The 22,413-nt window shown below is 42.7% G+C and overlaps 1 protein-coding gene across 1 annotated transcript in view; it reads left to right on the top strand.

The window, feature by feature from the left end:
• Nucleotides 1-22,413, top strand: part of LOC117545531 (cadherin-18-like) — a 214,099-nt gene that overhangs the window by 153,228 nt on the left and 38,458 nt on the right. Inside the window, 1 exon segment of the mRNA XM_034215343.1 lies at nucleotides 1,578-1,697. Within this exon segment, the coding sequence (XP_034071234.1) occupies nucleotides 1,578-1,697 (120 nt within the window).

Genomic DNA, 22,413 nt, shown 5'->3' on the forward strand with positions numbered 1-22,413 from the left:
TCGATATTATTTATTTTGTGTTGTGTAACTATTTAATGGTCTTATCTGTATTGCTACCCCCTTCCCCGTCAATTTATAGTGTTGGTCCACAGCGCAAACGTATTAGTTTAACAAAATCCGCATCTAAAATTGTGGCATAGTTATTTTCCCCTGTGCAATTCTCCATTTTCTCAACAATAACACGTAATTATCCTTGTGTTTATTTATTTGTTTGATTAATAAACACAAGTTGGAGTCCGTCAGGACCGAGCAGCTCATTTGCTTTAGAGAATATTACACCCGGAAGTAAGTATTCTCTCCGCTGCTCCATCTGTTTGTCATTGCTGGTGTCATTTTCTGGTTGCTAATAAAGGCCATTGTAACACATAAACACACATCAGAGCACAGTGGGCTCATGGGGGGGGGGGGGCAGGAGCTCCAACATGGCCGTTTAGGACAAAGAGTGAATACACATACTATAGAGATGCTGTGTGAGAAACCAATGTGAGTTTGAAACATTGAACAATGTAAATCTATTCTAGTAGACCTCAACAATGGAATTATGATCAGTAGAAATGACATGGGACCTTTTAAAGTGAATATTTATTTGTCATGAAAACAAATACAACGTAGGTCCACGATGATGAGGGAGAATTACCCTCCAGTCTGCAGCTACTTGTCAGGCTAATGGCTGCTCACAGCATCTCTGCTCACTCACACACACACACACACACACACACACACACACACACACACACACACACACACACACACACACACACACAATGTTTCACTGCAGCTCAGAGCAAAGAGTGTCATAACAGGAACAAGATGTTGCTCTGTTTCCATTTCAGATTTGGAGGCTAGTGCAGCAGTAACAGTAACATTATGTTTAGTGTTTAGGAAACATTCTGTCTCAAGAAGCGAAAATACAGATTTAATTAAAGTAAACGGGAAAGAATTATGTCTATCAAAATAATCTCAACTCAATGGGGACTTGCTAGTCTTTTTCCGCAGTTTTGATTTGCAAATCATGATCTTCAATATTTGTTTGAATATGAACTTAACTCTGTCTTAACTCACTATTTTTATAAAAATATTGTCACAATGTTATGCAATCTACAGGGCAGCTTATCAGTTTGTTTACTAACTAACAAGCTAGCTATTCATCGGTGATAGCCTGCATTGTTGAGTTGCTTAAGTTAACCAACCAAAGTCAAGTTTTTTAGATTTTGTAGAACAAAATTATGTAAATAAATATTCTATTGTTTGTTACTACTTCTCTAGCATGTACCTGTACTAATACACCCGTGTGACAATGACACTTTTGTTAGGCGTAAAAAAAAGCTTTTCAGAATCTAAAATGATTCAAGTAAGTCATAATACTTGAATAATAATTAATCTATTTTACAGAGGTGGTAATAGAAAAGTGAATATGTATCAAAGATCAAAATTGCCAGGAATGATGTTGATTAAAGCATTAGATATGTAGAGGCGTTAAGAATGTGTAATATTCACAAACTGTCATTTATCTTTTTGGTGGTTGTTGCTTTGGCTATATCCCGTCTGACTGACTGTGTGCTCTCTTCTCTGTGCAGGAACGTCAGTCTTGCAGGTGAGCGCCTCAGATGCAGACGATCCGACCTACGGGAACAGTGCCAAGATAGTTTACAGTGTCCTGCAGGGACAGCCCTTCTTCTCTGTGGACCCCAACACAGGTAGGACCTGCTTCTGCTTTCTAACTGCTGTGGAGGAGAAGTTCTGACATCTGAGCTGTGCTGTAAACACGCTGGTGATGGCAAAAGCCAGCAATATTCTGTTTAGGAAAACTGTTATGGAGGAGCTCTCCAGATAGTGTGTGATGATGCAGGTGGAGCCAGGCATGTTAGGGTCGGCCTCCAGCTGCACTATTATTATACATGGCGGGTGCACTAAGGGTTGTTTACATTATATAACTCAGTAAATATCAGGACCCCTGGTCATATGTTTTGTAGACGGAAATATTTTGTACTTTGTAAAGACTGATTCTCTCCATAGAATTACAACATCAACGTCATCGCAGAGCCGGTTTACTGCTGGTCAGGTGAATGCAGCTTTAGGCAAAGCAAGGCCATTTTATTTATAAAGCTCCTTTCAACACAAGGCCATTCAAAGGGCTTTACAAACATTCAAGACATTAAGAGCATTAAGAAGTAGTGCAGCGGAAACACATTATAAAATGGCATTCAAAAACAGTCATTAAAAAGCAAACAGAAGAAAATCAACATAAAACAAGCTGACATATGATACAGATATAAAATACATGGATACAAGTTACAGTGCAGTGTAAGATATGAACAGTTCAATGAATACAGCGGCAAAAAGAAAAGTCTTCAGCCTGGATTTAAAAGTAGTCAGAGTTGCAGCGGACCTGCAGGTTTCTGGGAGTTTGTTCCAGATGTTTGGAGCATAATAACTGAACGCTGCTTTACCATGTTTAGTTCTGACTCTGGGGACAGAAAGCTGACCAGTCCCTGAAGACCTGAGAGATCTGGATGGTTCATAATTTAGCAGGAGGTCAGAAATGTATTTTGGGCCTAAACCATTCAGTGCTTTATAAACCAGCAGCAGTATTTTGAAATCTATTCTTTGACACACAGGAAGCCAGTGTAAAGACTTCAGAACAGGAGTGATGTGATCCACTTTCTTAGTGTTAGTGAGGACTCGAGCAGCGGCGTTCTGAATCAGCTGCAGCTTCCTAATAGATTTTTTAGTGAGACCTGTGAAGACACCATTGCAGTAGTCCAGTCTACTGAAGATAAAAGCATGGACAAGTTTTTCCAAATCCTGCTGTGACATTAGTCTTTTAATCCTAGATATATTCTTTAGGTGATAGTAGGCTGATTTAGTAACAGTTTTAATGTGACTGTTGAAACTCAGGTCAGAGTCCATGACTACACCTAGATTTCTGGCTTTATCTGTTGTTTTGAACATTGCAGACTGAAGCTCAGCGCTAACTTTTATACGTTCTGCCTTGGCTCCAAAAACCATTACCTCAGTTTTATCTTTGTTTAATTGGAGAAAGTTCTGACACATCCAGTCATTGATTTGTTCAATGCACTTACTCAGTGTTTGAATTGGCACTATCAACAATATGTATGTGTCCAATGTTTTCCAACTAAATATTATTCCAACATTTTTCTACAAACAAAACTATGCTGTGGTTAGGAAATTCAAAAACTTTGATATTATCAAGAAAAAAAGGTTGTGGTTATGCTCATGGATAAGAATAAGGGAGTTGTTGTGAATGTCTTAAGATTTTTTAATAAAGAATTCATATAATAATACAAATAAAACCAGCTGCACAGGTTATGTAATGTTATATGGTTGAGCATGGATTGAAACTAGTCACTAATGAGTAGCATGAATTGCAGCACAGATTTCATTTGATAATTACTTGAGCCGTCTAAATTATGATATGTGATATCAGCAGTGGGAATTCCTTCGTGTTGCAGGTGTTTATAGTGCAGTGTCTTCACCTTTGTCCACGGGGACATCTTACATGACAAGATGTCAAGACACATGAAACACTGTGTCCCTGGTTGGTGGCTCTCAAGGGACTTGTTTTGGATGTCTTCAATAGCGTGGTGCCATGATGACGTATGTTTGCAGGCTGACCGGGATGTTAGTATCGCAATGGTTACTTCATCAAAAAGGAATATAATTGTTACATTGGATTTGGAAATATAACATCAAATAAAATCTAAGGCAACAACAGGTTTATGGTACTCACATGTACCCCCACCTTATCACCTGAATCTCTCTTATGCGGCTTTCACATCAGCGCTTTTCCCTTTCTAGCTCCGAGCGGGAGCTTTCCTGGTTCAGCTCCGGTTTGCCTTTTCTGCTCCCGCTCTGTTCACACCGCCCAGAGCTGTCGCTGCTGCGTCATGACGTCACCGTTTACGTGCCTGCTTCATAAAATCCAAACCGCGCGGAAATCCCTCACATCGACAACAACAACAATGGGCGATTGTATTGAAGCGCTGTTCGCTTTGGTTATCCTCTTACGAAACGAAATGGAAGGCATCGGACGACTTTACAAGGGACGACTTTACTTGGAACTTTACAAACAACACATGCGAAATGCAAGACTTCTTTGTGGTCTTCAGCATCTACTTCAACGACGAATCTGCCCCTGCCCCCGCCTCGACGTAAGAGAGACGTAAGCGACGCCGCCTCTTAGCTCCGAAGCTCTTGCCTCTAGACCGACAATTTTTTGGAGCTGGAAGTGAACCGGATTCCGGAGCTAAGAGGCGGCGCCTCTGCGGTGTGAACAGGAAAAAAACGGTACTTTTCAGCTCCAGCTCCGAGCCGGAGCTGGAGCTGAAAACGCGTTCGTTGCCCCTTTCACACCAGTGCTTTTTCAGCTCCGGCTCGGAGCTGGAGCCTGAAAAGCGCCGGTTTTTCCTGTTCACACCGCAGCGGCGCCGGCTCTTAGCTCCAGAATCCGGTTCACTTCCAGCTCCAAAAAATTGTCGGTCTAGAGGCAAGAGCTTCGGAGCTAAGAGGTGGCGTCGCTTACGTCTCTCTTACGTCGAGGCGTGCAGGAAACTAAACCCACCTCCCCTGAACATGGGTCGACTGTCATGCCTGCCTACAAGCAGTAGTGCTTATAAACACACTTTATAAAGTCAGGCAACACTAACCAGGCTTCGTGTGATTCTGTTTATTTGTACCTTACTTTGACCATCCGTTCACTGTTATTGATCATTGTGGAGAGAGGCAGACGTGTTGTTTTGTATTATAGCAGCTATCGGATGGAATCAATACATGGGCTGCACAGGTTGTCGTGTCCGACTATCACAAGTAGAATCATAATAAAAATACGCCGGTAAAATGTGCCTGTAGAAAACGGTTTATACCACAATATGATAGCAAGAGCAAGTAGTCAGTTTAGCTTCGGTTGCTATGCTAACATCACCCATTTTATACCAGAGAAACTTTCATAACAGCGTTGTGATACCACACAGCGTCAATTCAGACTGACACACATTCACTTAGGCTAAGGGGAACTGGGGATATGTATCAGCTGCTTGTGTGAGTCGGACAGTGAATACTTTAGAGCGGCCGCAGCAGTGTGAGCTAACCGGGAGCTAACGGAGGAGAATAAACTCCCGTGGAAGAGCAGCCAACACTGCTGCGGTCGGTAAATGCTGCAGAAACACATTAATAAACAATGAACCACGGCACTCTGGAGCAAAATATAAGGTTGGAGAAGTCGTTATTCAATTTATTCTGGCTTTGTGTGATTAAAAGCAACACGATCATCGACCCGACGCAGTTCCCCGTTGTTGTTGTTGTTGTTGTTGTTGTTGTTGTTGTTGTTGTTGTGAGCGCCGTAATGCCGTTGGGGAGCAAATCAGCTATGTAAACGGTGACGTCATGACGCAGCAGCGGCAGCACCAGTCGGGTGCTGGGCGGTGTGAACAGAGCGGGAGCAGAAAAGGGAAACCGGAGCTGAACCAGAAAAGCTCTAGCTCGGAGCTAGAAAGGGAAAAGCGCTGGTGTGAAAGCCGCACGTGTGAAAGGGGCACTAGAGCACCATTGTGTTCTTTGTAACCAAATCTCTCTCAGAGGGGCGTGGGGAGGGGCTCCTTATTTTCATCTACAGTAACAGACAGAGAATCAGCACTTTGGAAACAGGGCTGAAACAGAGGGGATTATGGGTAATACTGCAATGATCTGTTTGGTGTTTGGAGCCAAACACTTCAGAGACATGTTGTGTATCTGAGAACTATAATATATTGATGAAAAACAGTATAATAGGGGATCTTTAAGCCACTTTTATAATCTTTGAAGAGTAAATACAATTTTCAGGAGTAAAAAGCTAACGTTAGGCTATAAACACACTACAGCATGGTCACATGGTTGCACATCACCACCGCTAAGCTAAAGGCGGCACATTTTTGGCGGGATGGCGTTTAGTAGACATTTAGTCACTGAGAGGTTACTCAGTGGATAGTGTGATGGACTTCAAATCAGGGGGTCACAGGTTCAAACCCCACTGCAGTCAGCATGTCGTTGTGTCCCTGAGACACTTCACCCCAAATTGCTCCTGTGTGTCCACAGTATTGAGTATGTAAGTCGCTTTGGATAAAAGCGTCTAACAAGTGACATGTAATGTAATGTACTGTAATGTAATGTTAGCAACCGCCATTTTTATGACACATATGAGCTTCAGACAGTCACCAGTGGGGTATTTACTGTCAATTTTATGTCATAGAACAGACCGGGAAAATCTCTTCAGCTTTTGTAAACCACCGACCTTATTTCAGGCTTCTAACCAAAAGCATTTTCAAAAAGCCATTGACTTTGAGCTCACATGCTGACTCATAATCTAGTTTTCTGCACGACACCATTCTCTTTAACCCCTCATGTTGTGTCCTCTCTCTAGTGTCACTATCCACACACAGGGAACAGTGTCATTTGACTTTTACACATGTGATGTTGAGATTCATCAGTAAAAAGAGGTGCAGCCAGGTTGTAGGTGCTGCTTCTTTACATTGAACTGTACCGTTAATTACCCACCTATCCAGGAGTTGATGCTACATGGTTGGGTGGATGATGTGAAGCACATGATGAGCGTCGTTGAATTGGCACGGTAGCACTATAATCTGCATGGTTTTATGGATGAATACATTGAACTTTGGGCCTTTGAAGTCATAACACTGTCACTAATCCTCGGTTTAATTGTTGCACAGAGGCTGTTATATAACCACCCTACTGCAGGAAAGATGTATCATACACATTTGATTCCACAAAACCAGTTTAATGTCTTCTTAAAATTACATTTGTCTATTTGGCAATCTGCCCCCTAGGAACAATGGCCTGGTTTTAATGACAGTCTTCTTTATATTGCATTGACATTTTAGGACACAGATGAATTCATAAGGAATTATCTTTACATTATTCCCCCAAAAATAGTGTTTTATGTAGCTAACTTAGTCTTGGTCAAGTGAGACTGTTTGTACATGTACTTTGTATTTAAGAATGGGCATTGCACATTAATTAACATGAGTCTATAATGTAAATGGGCCACATTAAGCCACAGAGGCTAATTTTATTCTGCGGTTCGTGGCAGGGTAATGGCATTGAAACACAAAGAGCACATAAGCACGGACAAAACCACATGAGAACAATTAAAACACAGAAGCACAATTAGAGCACACATTCAAGCACATATGTCCTATAGGACAAAAATATAGGACATATGTTTGCAAACCCATAAACACACAGAACGACACAAAAGCACATACATTAGCAAAGTTAGAGCTAATAGGCACAGACAGTAAATATATGATATCACCCTCATCACAGCATGGTTGATTGTCCAATAACCACTGTTTGACAGATTTGGAAAAAGAGCTGATAGAGGTTAGTTTCCTTAGTTCTGTGGGTATGGTGGTCCAGGTACAACTCTCTACACTATCATTCTATTAGAAACTGGATTAGCACTTCACATACATTACAGATACTTGTTAGACGCTTTTATCCAAAGCAACTTACATACTCAATACTGTGGGTAATCCCCACAGGAGCAATTTGGGGTGAAGTGTCTCAGCGACACAACGACATGCTGACTGCAGTGGGGTTTGAACCTGTGCTCCCCTGATCCCAACACCAACGCACTAATCCACTGCACCACACGCCTCCCTATACCTACTGCTCTGTCTCATCAGAGGAAGCTTTCCACTTCTCCTCACATCAAATTGAAATATATGCTGTACAATTTCACAGCTAAATCCCCACACATTGGGACATGTGAAGAGAAGGAAGCGTTGCACGTCTTTGAATTCAAGATGAAATTGATATTTCTCCCTGGTCTTATCAATAATAGCCTTTAAATGTCACTTTCTCTGAGTGATTTGCGACACAGCAGTGAACTAAATGCATTGTAAAAGAAATGCTGCCAAAGACATGTCTCTGTATAAACCCCCCCCCCACCCCCACCCCCACCCAACTGTCTGTCTCTGAAACAAAAGCTTCTCCAGACATGACACTTATCCATTAAAGTCACATGACAGGCCCTGCACAGACAGCATGCAGAGAATAAGGATTTAACTAGTGACAGAGAAGAGGTTTCAGTACACACGCTACACCAACCTGTGTGTGTGTGTGGTGTGGTGTGTGTGTGGTGTGTGTGGTGTGTGTGTGTGTGTGTGTGTGTGGTGTGTGTGTGTGTGTGTGTTGTGTGTGTGTGTGTGTGTGTGTGTGTGTGTGTGTGTGTGTGTGTGTGTGTGTGTGTGTGGTGTGTGTGTGTGTGTGTGTGTGTGTGTGTGTGTGTGTGTGTGTGTGTGTGTTTCCGGATGAGACTGTCTTAGAGAGGATTCTGCACATTTTCCGATTTATATTTAGTGTCTCTCCTGTGTCATGTCTCCTTGCTTTAAAGTTCATAAAGCTCTTTATTTTTCTCATACTGCCTGTGCTGCAGCACCTCTTTTCCCCCTCTGTCTGAAACCAGAGCCCAGTCTGCTCTGGTTGGTTAGCTGGCCGGCTCTGTTGTGATTGGCCAACCGCTTAGAGATGTCCGACACCTTAGCCTATCACGTACAATGTGTTTGAGCGCTAGCCAATAGAAGTGCGAGTGTTACATAGTGATGTCACTATGTTACTAAAGTAATCAAAGGAGGCTTTTCATGCACTGGGGGGGTTTGGGAGACAAACTCCCTCTGGATTGAATTTAGGAATGTTAGCCTGTGCAGACCATTTACATGCAGAAAGCCTATACAACCCACAGGAAAAGGGAAAACCCCCAAAAATCATAATAGGCCTTTTTTCAAGATGAATGCTAAGTTCTGCATAATTTCACAAATAGCCATGCAGGTGTTATTGTGTTCTCAATTTCTACCTCTGGCATTATAAATGATGATGTAAAATATGGCACCTTCACACCCAGCACAGTTGTTTGTTGTGGTTGTCATATTGTATATTTCCATACACTTCAATACCAACCAGGCAGGAGAGGGCTCGTTTGGCCAAGGTCATCAAAAGGATTTTTTATCTAGAGGATGTTGCTGTCAGTTCCTCATTTGTGGCTGGCACACATACAGTCATGTGACCGTAAGCAAAATGGAACTCTCATATGTTGTTGCATATTGCTCTCACCTAAGATCTTCATCGTCATAACTACACTGTAGCTATGCACGTATGACCAATAAAAGCCTTGAACCTCTGAAGGTCTAGAAGACATGTTGACATGTTACAGTGGGATGAGCACAGTGGTAAATAATACACATGAATGATGGCTGAGTCCCATTTGGCTGCTTCAGTTTCTAGGTCCTGGTGTTGTGTGGCATGTTGGCTCACTGTCATGCTTACGGGGTCATTTGAATACAATCCCTATCCCGCTCTAAGAAGTGTCACAAATAAATGGCCCCAATATAGAGCTCTATAAGCTATTAATTGTAGCTGTTAGTGGCCCTTTCTCATCTAGTTTTATTTTCGGCCTATTTTTAGTAAAACAGCAACAAAAACGTTTTTTTCAGCCAGAAGAAGAGTCATTATAATACCATCCCCAGGCCTAAAGTGGCTGTTAGAAGGCAGAACCTGTGTGAACAAGAACTGCCTCTGATTGTTGTTGTTCTGTATTAGCTGCCGCAGCTGTGCTGGAAATAAATCTATATTTAACCATCCGCAGGAACAAAATACAAACAGCAGCAGACAACACAAAACAGCTTTCAGGTACACAAGACTTGATAAAGAGCTAAAGACGACATGTGAGGGATACTAAGCTAATATTTCTTTATGAAAAAGAGCAGACATCATAATGCTAGAAATTGACCATCAGCATTGAGTATTAAACTAAGCCTTGTAATAAATCAAACAAATGTAACGCATATGTAAAGATCTCAAAATAAAATGAAAAAAACAACAAAGTCAAGGTGAATTTAACATGTTCCACGACAATCAGATTGAAGGGGCTAGGCAATGTTTCCTAATACACCATTTGTCCCATCTCCATCTGCCCCCCCCCCCCAAAAAAAATCATCCTTGGTTCTCTCCTGTCTCCTTGTTAGCAGAGGATTGCTAACCACCTGCAGGGATTTGTGATTTGCTCTCTTTTGAAGAAGTAGGGCTATTAAGGGGTAAAAGAGTGGTGTAGAGAGAGGATCCATTAGGAGCGGAGAACAAAGTCAGACACACTTACTGTCCTGAATTGGGGGGGTGGGGGGTTCACAGAGAGCCCACTTTGCTAAGTCAACTGTACATGCACACACACATTTGGAAATGACGATGACTCCAGCTGTAGGAGTCGGGAGGCCTGTTAACTTATTCAGGCAAATAACTCAGACCTACTAATTGACCTGACAGAAGTTATTGAGTCTATGTAAGTTTACTGCTTGGCTCAGATCCACCAACGTCAGCAAGATCTCACCTCTACTAACTCCTGAAGAACCAGGTTCAATTAACTGCTGTTTCAATTCAGACAACTCTCTTAAATCTGTTTAAGCGATCCTGAAGGATTTTTGATATCAGTAAATTAGGTGTGGCCTTACCTAAGAGTGAGTGTGGTAGGGTGCAATCTTACCTTTGAAGCAGGAGAGGAGAGCGCAGATGTCTTTTAAGTTGTCCCAATCCAAAAGGTGGGATAAGTTTATTTGAAGAAAAATGGTACACACTTGTACAGGGTTTTCCCTTCTCTCGTTACAACATGACAATCATTACAAAACATATCATGCTGTGATCATTTTCTAATATGGAACCTCAATTCACAGTTTCACATTTATTACCCTAAATTGTAACTTCAACTGCCCAATTCAGTTGTGACATTTAAAACCGTCCGACAGAATTTAGAGGCATCTCCTCATAAATGGCCGGTGATAATAAAAAGCACATTCAAACTTTCATTCAACAAACCAATTCTCATACACACCTATATCCAGCATGAACTCAGAGGAACGTCCTCATTGGTGACTGGGTGCTAAACATTCCAACAATCAACAAACAATTCACTCAGCCTTCAACAAATACATTTGAGAGATCTTACCAAGTTTGAGAGAACCTTACCGAGGAAAAACCCAGCTCTCTCGAGTTTGCTCCCTCTCTGCCAGTGTTTTTATGCTCAGAACAGGACAGAAAAACCTAAAGACACCCCTCCATACCCATATTTGTGAATCTCCCGCTGGTCCAAACAAAGTAGGAACAGCATCGTTCTTCAGTGCCCTACGCTGTACATATCCGGCATCAATCACTGAAAGGTTTGTGAAGCTTTGTTCCGTGAAAGGCTGGCAGAGGGTGTGGCCATAGCTCTGGGCGTGGCTACTGGGTATCCCTACGTCACGATACCCAGGAAGAAAACAATGGAAAATGAGAAATATCCAACGAGGCGTTTTGGGGAGGTCTTCTCTGTGTTAGAGTTGTACTCGCTACAGGGTGTACTTTCGGGTTTGTGACTCTGCAGACCGTTTACATGCATAAAAACCTTCATAACACACAAGGGGACGGGTAATAACCGGAAAAGCATGACATGGGACCTTTAAGTATTCGGGCAAACAATAAAACCACAAGGCCGACTCATTCATCTTGTGTGGAGCTGATCTTCTGTTTGGCACCACACAGACATTCTAATGTAATCTGTGCTCACAGAGAGATTGGTTGCTGATTAATTATTAAGAATGGAACACTCTCCTCTCCTGCAGAAACCTCCTGTGGGAGGACAAGTGGAATTGTATATTATACTATTGCCCATGCTAACATAGGACTCTCCCTTGCTGTTCATCTGGATGAATGTGATTAGCATGACAGTTCCCCCTTTATATTACACACACACACACACACACACACACACACACACACACACACACACACACACACACACACCCACACACTGAGGCTCCAGTGTGTCTGGGGGGTAGCTGCTGAGTGCTGAAGGCTTGTTTAACATCTTGTAGGGCATGTCAGAGTGCTGACAGATGAACTGAGTGATGAAGGCAGGCAGGAACCAAACGCAACGTGTTCGCTGGAATTCACCTGACATCGGTTGGAGAAGAGGGGATGTGAGGGAAGAAAGGAAATGAGAAGAGGAGAACGAAGTGAGGGGCCGGAACCTGTGAGAGGAGAATAGGAATGGAAAGAGACATGGAAAGTAGATGAGAGGAAGAGACTGTTCTGTGATATATATATATAAGGGACTGAACAGAAATAACTGTGAGAAGATGAACTGAACCAACAACCAACACCATCCATCCATCCATTGTCTGTTTATCAGGGGTCTGGTCGTGGTGGAGCCAGTTCCAGCAGTGGGCACCAAACCTCCCTTTCCCTGCACATCAACCAGCTCTGACTGGGGGATTCCAAGCTGGTCCCAGGTCAGCCTGGAGATCTGATCCCTCCACCTGGTCCTGGGTCTGCCCCTCGGTCTCCTCCCAGCTGGACGTGCCTGGAACTCCTCTCTAGGGAGGCGGCCAGGTGGCATCCTTAGCAGATGCCTGAACCACCTCACCTGGTTCCTTTCTTCTCAAAGGACCAGCTGTTCTACTCCGAGCTGCTCCCGGATGACTGAACTTCTCACCTTATCCCTTTGGGAGATGCCTGCCAACCTCCGGAGAAAACACATTTCGGTTGCTTACATCCACAATCTCGTTCATTCGGTCATAACCCATCCTTCATGACCAAAGTTGAGAGTAAGAAACGAAGATGGACTGGAGAGCTTTGCCTTCTGGCTCAGCTCTCTCTTCATGACTATGGTGCAGTAAAGCAACTGCAATACCTCTCCAGCTGCTCCGATTCCCTATAGCCCATCTCCCACTACATTGTACCCTCCCTTGAGAAGAAGACCATAAGATACATTACCAACACCTTCCCACAAGTTATCATATTAGATAGGCGGTACACCACCAAGGTTGCAATCATTTCAGGAGTTTAAGATGTTCACCTGCAGGTTACAGCAGTAATCCTTTTCACCTAGCCAACTACCACCTTGCTTAATTAAAAGGGAATTCAAAAAGGAAGGCAAACAAAACAAAATGATGCTTCCGATTTACCATATTAAAGCCCCGGCCACACGAGGACGATAACGGTCGTATCTGCAACAGTTCACTATCAGATAGACCAGGGGTGGGGAACCTTTTTCCTCTCAAGGGCCATATCAATGTTTACAATATCCTCAGAGGGCCGTACCAATTATTGACCTCTGCTTAAAAAAACTAAAATCACAGCCCATTCATTTCATTCTGTGCAAAGAAAAAGCAACCTCTGAATCCAGATATCTCACCATGACTCGCGCATGCATGCACGTGCACGGTGTGGCGTGACCACCAAAACAGAAAGATTGGACACAAGATGTGTACAAATGTATTTAGTTTCCTATCCATGTGAACATGATTTAAGTGGAGGGGGGACCTAACCTCCTCTAGGGGGGTCCGGGGGGCATGCTCCCCCGGGAAGATTTTTTTTTGAATGTTGAAGTTAAAAGCATCAATCTGGTGCACTTTGAGAGCAACACTAGGAGATCTATGGATACATCTCTCAACACCCAGATGAAACAGAACTGAAGCAGATTTATTTTTCTTTATGAATATGACAAATCACTCCCCTTTAAAACTTTTTTTTACCATCATATAGTATTTTATACCTGTTTACTTTATTCTCTTATTTTTTTATAACTATAATGATCATATAAAGATGTGCCTTTACCTCACTGGTTGTAGAAAAAGCTTCTTATATTCGTTAGCATAGCTAGCTAACCAGATGCTAATAACAACAACGTTATTGACTGTATGATCTGTATGACAGATCGCCACTGGGCTTTCAACTAAAGACACAAACACGCAGAAACTGCGGCATGTTTAAGGCTCCTTATCGGTACTGCAATTTCTGAAGTGCTGCGTTCTGGTGCTCTCCGTAAGAACTGCACCCCTGTCAGTCGAGACATATACCACGTGATGACACGTTAGGCTCGTGTGGTGTTCAAGGACCCTGACCTTGGCCAGGAAAAACAGGCACTCGCTTGTTTAATTTGTTTGCGGTCTAGATTTCTTAAACATTTTTCTTTTTTGCGTGTGTTTATAAATTACCTTGAGGGCCGTACCAAATTGTCTCGCGGGCCGTATACGGCCCGGAGGCCGGAGGTTCCCCACCCCTGAGATAGACGGTTCGGCCACACGAGGCCGACATGGAAACGCAGAAAACGATAACGGGTCCCAAGGTGGGTAGATCTGCAAACGTTTCTGGTGCCTGTTGCGTGTGGACGGAAGACTTTTTTGATAACGATTGCGGTCCGTTTACGTTATCTTCCTCGTGTGGCCGGGGCCTAAAGCCACTCTGTTTTAGAACCATGAGCTCTCCTATGTCGTAACCACTGACTCTGAATCAGTATAAACATCGGCTCTGAGGCTTTACTTGTCATGTTTTCCATGGAACCATGAACCACATGTTTCAAACCGCTAACGGCTATTGCTTAAAATGTAGAATGTAGAAAAAGACAGGCTTGAATAGTCAACACATCCTCACTCCCAGGTCGGCCTATGTTGACGTTATGTCAAGTCCCCTGTCGGCTTTTTCCAACGCAAGGGGGGGGGCCTTAGCGTCCATTTTCAACGCAAGGGGGGGGCCCTTAGCGTCCATTTTCAGCTTTCCGGGATGTCCATATGCTTCTATAGACGCTCATGGAAGCACGGCATTCGTTTGTGTCGGCTGCCCTTAAAGGCAATGTGAGCGTCCATTCTCATTGGATAACGGAGAATTGTACACCCGGAAGTAAGTATTCCCCTTACTGTCGATTGATTTTACAGTGATATCTGCACTACTCATCGACTGAAAAACACCAGATTATCCTTGTTAATTACACAACATTGATTGGTTTAAATTGTGTGCAATGCTTTTGTATTTTTCCCCTTCGATTCGGAGAAACAAATATGTTTTCGGAGTAAAGGATGGCAGAAGACACTACACTACCCAGAATCCCCAGCTATCGTTTGGACTACACCATGTGCTCTGTTTGACGTCACGTGATCTTCAAATTTCTCCCTGAAGAAAAAAAAAACATGGCCGGACTTCGTTTTATTCTCGATGGAAAATGCCTATTTTAAAGTTAGTTTGGCCATTAAAATGCGTTTTGATGTCATTTGATGCGAGAAATATGAGTTGTTATTTCAGATTATGTGTGCAGTGGATGTACATGATCTTTAGTTTGCTAGTTATTACGAAGATTACTTCAGGAAATTGCGTCCATAACGTTTTCATTGTTACCAAGGTGGTTGCTAGGGACGCTGCTATCGATATTATTTCTGTTATGTTGTGTAACTGTTTAATGGTGTTATCTTTATTGCTACCCCCTTCCCCGTCAATGTATAGTGTTGGTCCACAGCGCAAACATATTAGTTTAACAAAATCCGCATCTAAAGATAGCCTACGTTATTTTCCCCTGTGCAATTCCAGTCTCACATCTCACAGCACATCGTCATTAACAAATAACGGAAACAGACCGAAAACATTGAAAAAAAATACAATAATACTTTATTCCGAGTGTGCTTGCTTTTTTCTTTGGAAGTCATCACATAACGGCATTGTAATACACGGTTCGGCTGCATTAAATATTACATATCTGCCGTAGTTCTGTATTTATATACCCCTGATGAGAAGACTTCTAGACAAACATGAGGAACTGAAAACGTGACGTGGATCATAAATATATCAGCCATTAAACAACATCTTACATTTCTTTTCACACAATACGTCTCCTTGCAGTATCAACACTAATTCGGCTGACTTTTATATTTGATCCAATTGGTAGATAGGCTGTATTTACACCATAAAGGTGCACAGCTGATATAAAGGGACACCTAGTGGTTAAAGCATGTTATTGAATTTCATTATTTTTATCATTAGATATTAATAGGATCCCTATAAAGTATATTAATTACTCGTTATTCTCTACTAATAGTTCATTAAAGACTGTATATAATGACTATTTTGCACATCCCTTTCAAGATTTCAAGATTTTCTAAGGTTTATTGACATATCATATAGGCCTACACAACTATGGTGTAGTTATGCATTGAATGAAAAACTTGGGTCGCAGGTTCCTCAATAGTGCATTAGAAGACATCTATCAATATTTGTGCGTACCTCCAGCAATGTTAACTATGTTGAAGCACTTATTTTAACTGATATTATACATAATGTATTATACTCTTATAAGATGTATGTAGATATTTCATCTCCGACCTTGTCAGGTATTGAACAATCAATAAATAAAGAACACAGAATTGTTGAATATAAAACACAGAATTTGTGTGATTATACTAAATGATTTACAAATAAACACCACTGCATATTTAACTGTTACACATGCTGATGTAATGCAAATGTTCCAACTTGAGATCAATAAAGTATATCTTATTTTAAGCTGATCGATGGCTACTGCCATATTTGCAAAATGTGCCTCTGAACCTTAACAAGTGCATGTTTCAGGCTTATCAATTAATGTCATGTAATGTTATCAATTAACAACAGGGGTCACAAACATAAGACCAGCTGTTAAATAAAGCTCTTCTGACCTTAGCTGGCGTGTGTATATATATATTAATGCTGCCCATTATGGGCACAAGCAATTTTCACCCATTTATTAATTATATGTTTTAAATGTGAGTGTTTCCTACCCCCTAAACCTCCAGGGATGTACACAGTTTAATACTGGCAACTTCTTATTATGGAAAATACGAAAACGTCTTTTAAAACTACAACTCCCAGTAGAGACGTGCCATAGATACAGAACATGTTGCGAAACAGAATAGCCAGCATTTGTAGTTCTGGGGACAGGGTGGGGGAGGGGGGACGCGGTGGACCCGTTCAAATCCAGTTTTGGACAGTCTGCGTGGTTCCATCCCATTTCAAGTGCTGTTCGAGGCTCGGCGTAACCCTCGGAGCACACTCTCCAATCACAGAGCTTGAGGACTATCACGGGGTTAGTCAAACAGAGCACATGGTGTAGTCCAAACGATAGCTGGGGATTCTGGGTAGTGTAGTGTCTTCTGCCATCCTTTACTCCGAAAACATATTTGTTTCTCCGAATCGAAGGGGAAAAATACAAAAGCATTGCACACAATTTAAACCAATCAATGTTGTGTAATTAACAAGGATAATCTGGTGTTTTTTAGTCGATGAGTAGTGCAGATATCACTGTAAAATCAATCGACAGTAAAGGGAATACTTACTTCCGGGTGTACAATTCTCCGTTATCCAATGAGAATGGACGCTCACATTGCCTTTAAGGGCAGCCGACACAAACGAATGCCGTGCTTCCATGAGCGTCTATAGAAGCATATGGACATCCCGGAAAGCTGAAAATGGACGCTAAGGGCCCCCCCCCTTGCGTTGAAAATGGACGCTAAGGCCCCCCCCTTGCGTTGGAAAAAGCCGACAGGGGACTTGACATAACGTCAACATAGGCCGACCTGGGAGTGAGGATGTGTTGGAATAGTAAGGAGAAAAATAAAGCCCTGACACATAGAATTGATTGTTGGTTTATGGTATTTGCTAAAACACCTTTATGATCCAATGAGGCTATGTTTCCTGTTCAGTTTGTTACTTTATTTGTTGGTTTCCTTGTCGGCAGAATTAGACAAAAACTACCTTCCCCATTTCTCTATGAAACGTGGTTTCCGTAGCATTAGCCAGGGAGGAAGGCCTTCAGTTTTGGAGCAGATCACGGGACATATTTCTTTCTTCTTTCATTATTTAATTTAATAATTGGATACAAAAAGCCAAGCCCGTAGCAGGTGCAGACCCAGTGCTTCTCCCTCTGTATGAAACAAAGAGAGACCCCATGAATATGGTTCTCATAAGCTGCACCAAACAGCCCGGCTCTTATCTGCGCCCCGCTGATATCACACAGTAATTTCCTCTCCGTGCAGCTCTCTGGCCTTGCAAAGAGGCGCCGGCTCTGTGCCTTCATGCTTGTGTGAGCATATGAATTATCAGGAGAGAAAAGGATGGCCAACCTTGGATTTCCTGAAGTGGATGAAAGCCAAACATTCAGAGTGACAAAAGGTGGTGTGTGTAGGACATCCTTTTAGTCTGAAATCTCTCTGGAAGAAACTGATTGTGCAATATGGTTAGTAGATGCAGTGTACTGTTGAGCTGAGAGACATTTGAAGATGGAAAGTATGATGTTGAGGCACTGAGACGTTATATTTCAGAAGCTTATATTGATTTATACTTTAGATTTACACAGGTTGTCTGTCTCGTGCACTACTGTCAGGATATAGAGAAATATACAGTGTATATTTATATAAATACTGTTTTCATTAATGACCGGCTCGCTGCTCATTATCACGCTTATTACACTACTTCATACATACCTATTTTTCTGTCTTTTTTTCTCCACAAATATAAAAGTATTTGATGGTATTTTCTGATGGAGAAAAATTGTTTGTTTGTTGTCCACAGCTGACGTTACAATGACCAGACTTCTTTCTGCGGATTGATATGATTGCACATAGTCCCTGGATCAGACTTGGCAATGGTCTGCTGTCTTTAGCAGGAGTCTGCCGGCAAAAGAATAGCAGGCCTCTGGAATGTCCAAATTGACCGATTTATATATAAATATCTATCGTCCTCTGGGGGCTTCTCAACTCGTTGTTCAGTTTGTTCCTGCAGTCCGTCAGCCGGGAACAGTGGAATGGGGTCAGGGTCTGAGTGGGGCTTTCATGATTTTCCATGTAGATCTCTTTTAATGCTTTTTTCAAAGTTTGCATTTCACAAACACAATACATTCATTGTTCTTTTTCTATGTTTGTTGATAATATAAAAAATAATACATGTGTTTAAAGCTCCAATCCTCAATTCAATTACATCAACAAGGATGAACCTACAGAAAACTTCCACCTACTCTGGTCTCATCCAATCTGCATATTTAACAAGCTTTGGCCTCTAGCTCATTGTTTTGCTTTTTAGCCCCTTTGCTCACACACACACACACACACACACACACACACACACACACACACACACACACAGACACACACACACACACACACACACACACACACACGGAGGAGGGATGCTGCAAAACTGGAGTGAATAACCCAGTCTCAGCGTCCTGTCCATCCACTCCGTTAACACACAGCTGCGTTTCCATTCCCCATAACACTGCGTTAGGGGATGTGCAATCAGCTGCGGGCCCCAGCTATAAAGCTGTGGTACTCCCTGGTGACCCGTTCCGCCGCCGGTGGACTTCCATGGACGCCGGAGCCGGAAGTGCCCGACAACGGCAAACGGAGCCATCCGTCCCGCTGGAATGGCGAACGTGAATGGCGAACGTGAATGGCACCGCCTCGGCTCATGCTCAGCTCTGACTAGAAGGCCAGAGAGAAGAAGTGTGTCTTCAGTGAAGATTTAGACTCAAACAAAACGTCCTTCTGAATTCCAAAGTTTCTCTGTTGATGCAACATATAAGGCCTGTATGTGTGTCAGCTTGTTTTGGAGTTCTTCTGCCCCTATTGGCCAGAAATCTATCTACGGAGAATTAAACATTCATTATTTATTTGAAAGATGACATAAACTGTAACCAATTAATAAGGACATTTATGTTAATGACTTCTACTAAAAAAGTAGCCACAAGTTATATCACTTGTATATCAATCAATGGTTGAGCTTGCCAGTAGACATTTATTTATGTCAGCAATTCACTCATTATTACAAATCCACAACTGCATGTGACAGGAGTTCATGTGACAGTGACAGTGTGATTGAAGCTGGATCATGTGCAGAAACCATGTACATGAAAATGTATGTCCTGTCCCCTGAGTGGCATATGGTTGAATGAGCTCAGCTGCATCATGTACTGTATGGAGGATCAAACTGCTCAGTGTGCTGTGAAACACCATCCTTCATCCCCCCTTATAGCTCACATGCGGTGAGTAGACTGCAGCATGCATTTCCATGAGGTTGTAACCATCAATCAATCAATCAATCAATCAATGTTTATTTATATAGCCCAATATCACAAATGTTACATTTGTCTCAGTGGACTTTTCAGAATATCAGTAGGACAATACGACACCCTCTGTCCTTAGACCCTCACATCGTACAAGGATAAACTTCCAGAGAAAACCCACAGTTTAAAGGGAAAAATGGGAGAAACCTCAGGGAGAGCAACAGAGGAGGGATCCCTCTCGTGTGTAAATTGAAAAGATAATACATTTACAACATTTATAACCACCACCCTTTTTTATATATATTGATCAAGTTTGACTATGCTAAAGTTATGTTTTTGTTTTTTGTAATTATATTTACAGATATATTAAAATGTGAAACTGCCGTAACACAGCTTAGCGTGCACACTTAACTACGATAAGATGCTGGAGGTCTGCATGTCTTTTTTATGCATTCAGTGTTTTAGTCATTTCATGCATTGTTATAGGATGTAGCCCACTAAAGAGTTATCATCATTTGGATAAAAAGCACCGGCCCTGAAGCTGTGAGGGTCTGTCTCCATTTAGCTCCTTTCTCTGACCCCTGCAGGGTGATTGAACCTAAAGCCTGCCAGGGTTTCTTTCTCTGTGATGACCGGCTTACTGCACATTATCCTTAGCAACGGTCTGTTAGCGAGAAACATAAATGTCCAAATTGACCAATTAGAGTTCAGTATTCAACTAAACCGATAATAATGTAATGTAATACATCCCTTTGAGTCCAATTCACAGTGGCACAGAAATATTGGTTTTGGCATTTAGTCTGAAACTAAGTGGAAACTAGTTTCGGTCCTGAATGATGTCAATGAATCCATGCCTCCATCCCAGAGACGCAGAATTCCTCCACTCCCTTCTCTCACGCCACTTCCTTCCATTCATTTGGAAATCCTTTGCTTTTATCCTGTCCTCTCTGTGATACAGGTGCACAGTGTGCTGTGTGTCCTGCTCCCTGCTCTGCTCCGTCAACATGGGCCGATAAGGCCAGATGGCTGTGCGCTTTGTTAGCCTCTGAAGCGAGTAGTGCAGCGGAGAGCCTCCAGGCTAAACACTCCTGTGTGTGTGTGTGTGTGTGTGTGTGTGTGTGTGTGTGTGTGTGTGTGTGTGTGTGTGTGTGTGTGTGTGTGTGTGTGTGTGTGTGTGTGTGTGTGTGTGTGTGTGTGTGTGTGTGTGTGTGCGTGTGTGTGTGTGGCCTAGCATTACTATACTTGTGGGGACCTAAATCTGTTTACATAGTCACGTGTGGGGACTCGCCTCCCTTATGGGGACAAAATGGAGGTCCCCATGAGGGGAATCATTAATTTAAGGGTGAAGACTTGGTTAGGATTAGGGTTAGGGTAAGGTTAAGGGTTAGGGTTAGGCATGTGTTGGTTATGGTTAAGGTTAGGATAAGTCTCCAGGAAATGCATGTAAGTCAATGTAATGTCCCCTGAAGTGATGTATACATGGTGTGTGTGTGTGTGTGTGTGTGGGTGTGTGTGTGTGTGTGTGCGCGTGTGTGTGTGTGTGTGTGTGTGTGTGTGTGTGTGTGTGTGTGTGTGTGTGTGTGTGTGTGTGTGTGTGTGTGTGTGTGTGTGTGTGTGTGTGTGTGTGTGTGTGTGTGTGTACCAGTTTAGGTGAATAGACTACACTCGGTGCTGATGTACACCAATGGGCTACCTTTTAGCAACTTTGTAGGGGGCGCTAGAGAGCTTTTTCCCCACACAGGAACCCTAAAATACCACATTGTGCACCAGTCCTGACAAATGTTTCCAAAAGATCCAGCTTTTAAGCACGGTTAGACCCTCAGCGAGGCAAATTATTTTGTGTCCTGAAGAAAAGTAACTCAATGACAGAGCCCATGCCGTGTTCCCCTGACGGCCCGTCCACACAGCGGCGTGCGTTGAAGCTTCCAACGCTTCTGCCCATTCATTTTGAATGGGGTGACGTCACTTTTGGCCGAACTGCATTTTGGGAAGCAACGTGGAGCGTTGCTGGCGTTGCTCGCTTCAAAAGTTGAGCAATGTTCAACTTTTGATGCCTCGACGGAGGCGTCAGCCAATGAAGTCCCGTTTATGCAAATCTGCCAGTACAAGCGCTAGCCAATCAAACCGCGTGTATGCTGGGAGAGACTACGCAGGTCATTTCCTCATATTCAAAAAAATGGAGGGAAAATTCATTATAGCGGTAGTGAATCACCCGGTGCTGTATGATCAGTCTCTGTTCATCTACCGGGATACAAACCGGAGGAGCGAGGCATGGAGGGAGGTGGCAGAGACAGTGGGTGGAACTGGTAGGTTTTCGCCTGTTTGGGGATTTTATATCCAGTTTACTTCGTCTTAACATTGCTATTGCTTTGTATGTCGGGGGCGGGCGATTCATGGGATTGGTTGTTGGTCGCGTTGCTCGCAAAAAATCCCCAAGCTTCAGACACGCCCACCGCCAAGCGTCAACGCACGCTGCTGTGTGGACGCTCCGTTAGGGTTACTTCCTGTCTGTC

This window comes from Gymnodraco acuticeps, unplaced genomic scaffold (assembly GCF_902827175.1).
Source record: "Gymnodraco acuticeps unplaced genomic scaffold, fGymAcu1.1, whole genome shotgun sequence".
Classification (NCBI taxonomy): domain Eukaryota; kingdom Metazoa; phylum Chordata; class Actinopteri; order Perciformes; family Bathydraconidae; genus Gymnodraco; species Gymnodraco acuticeps.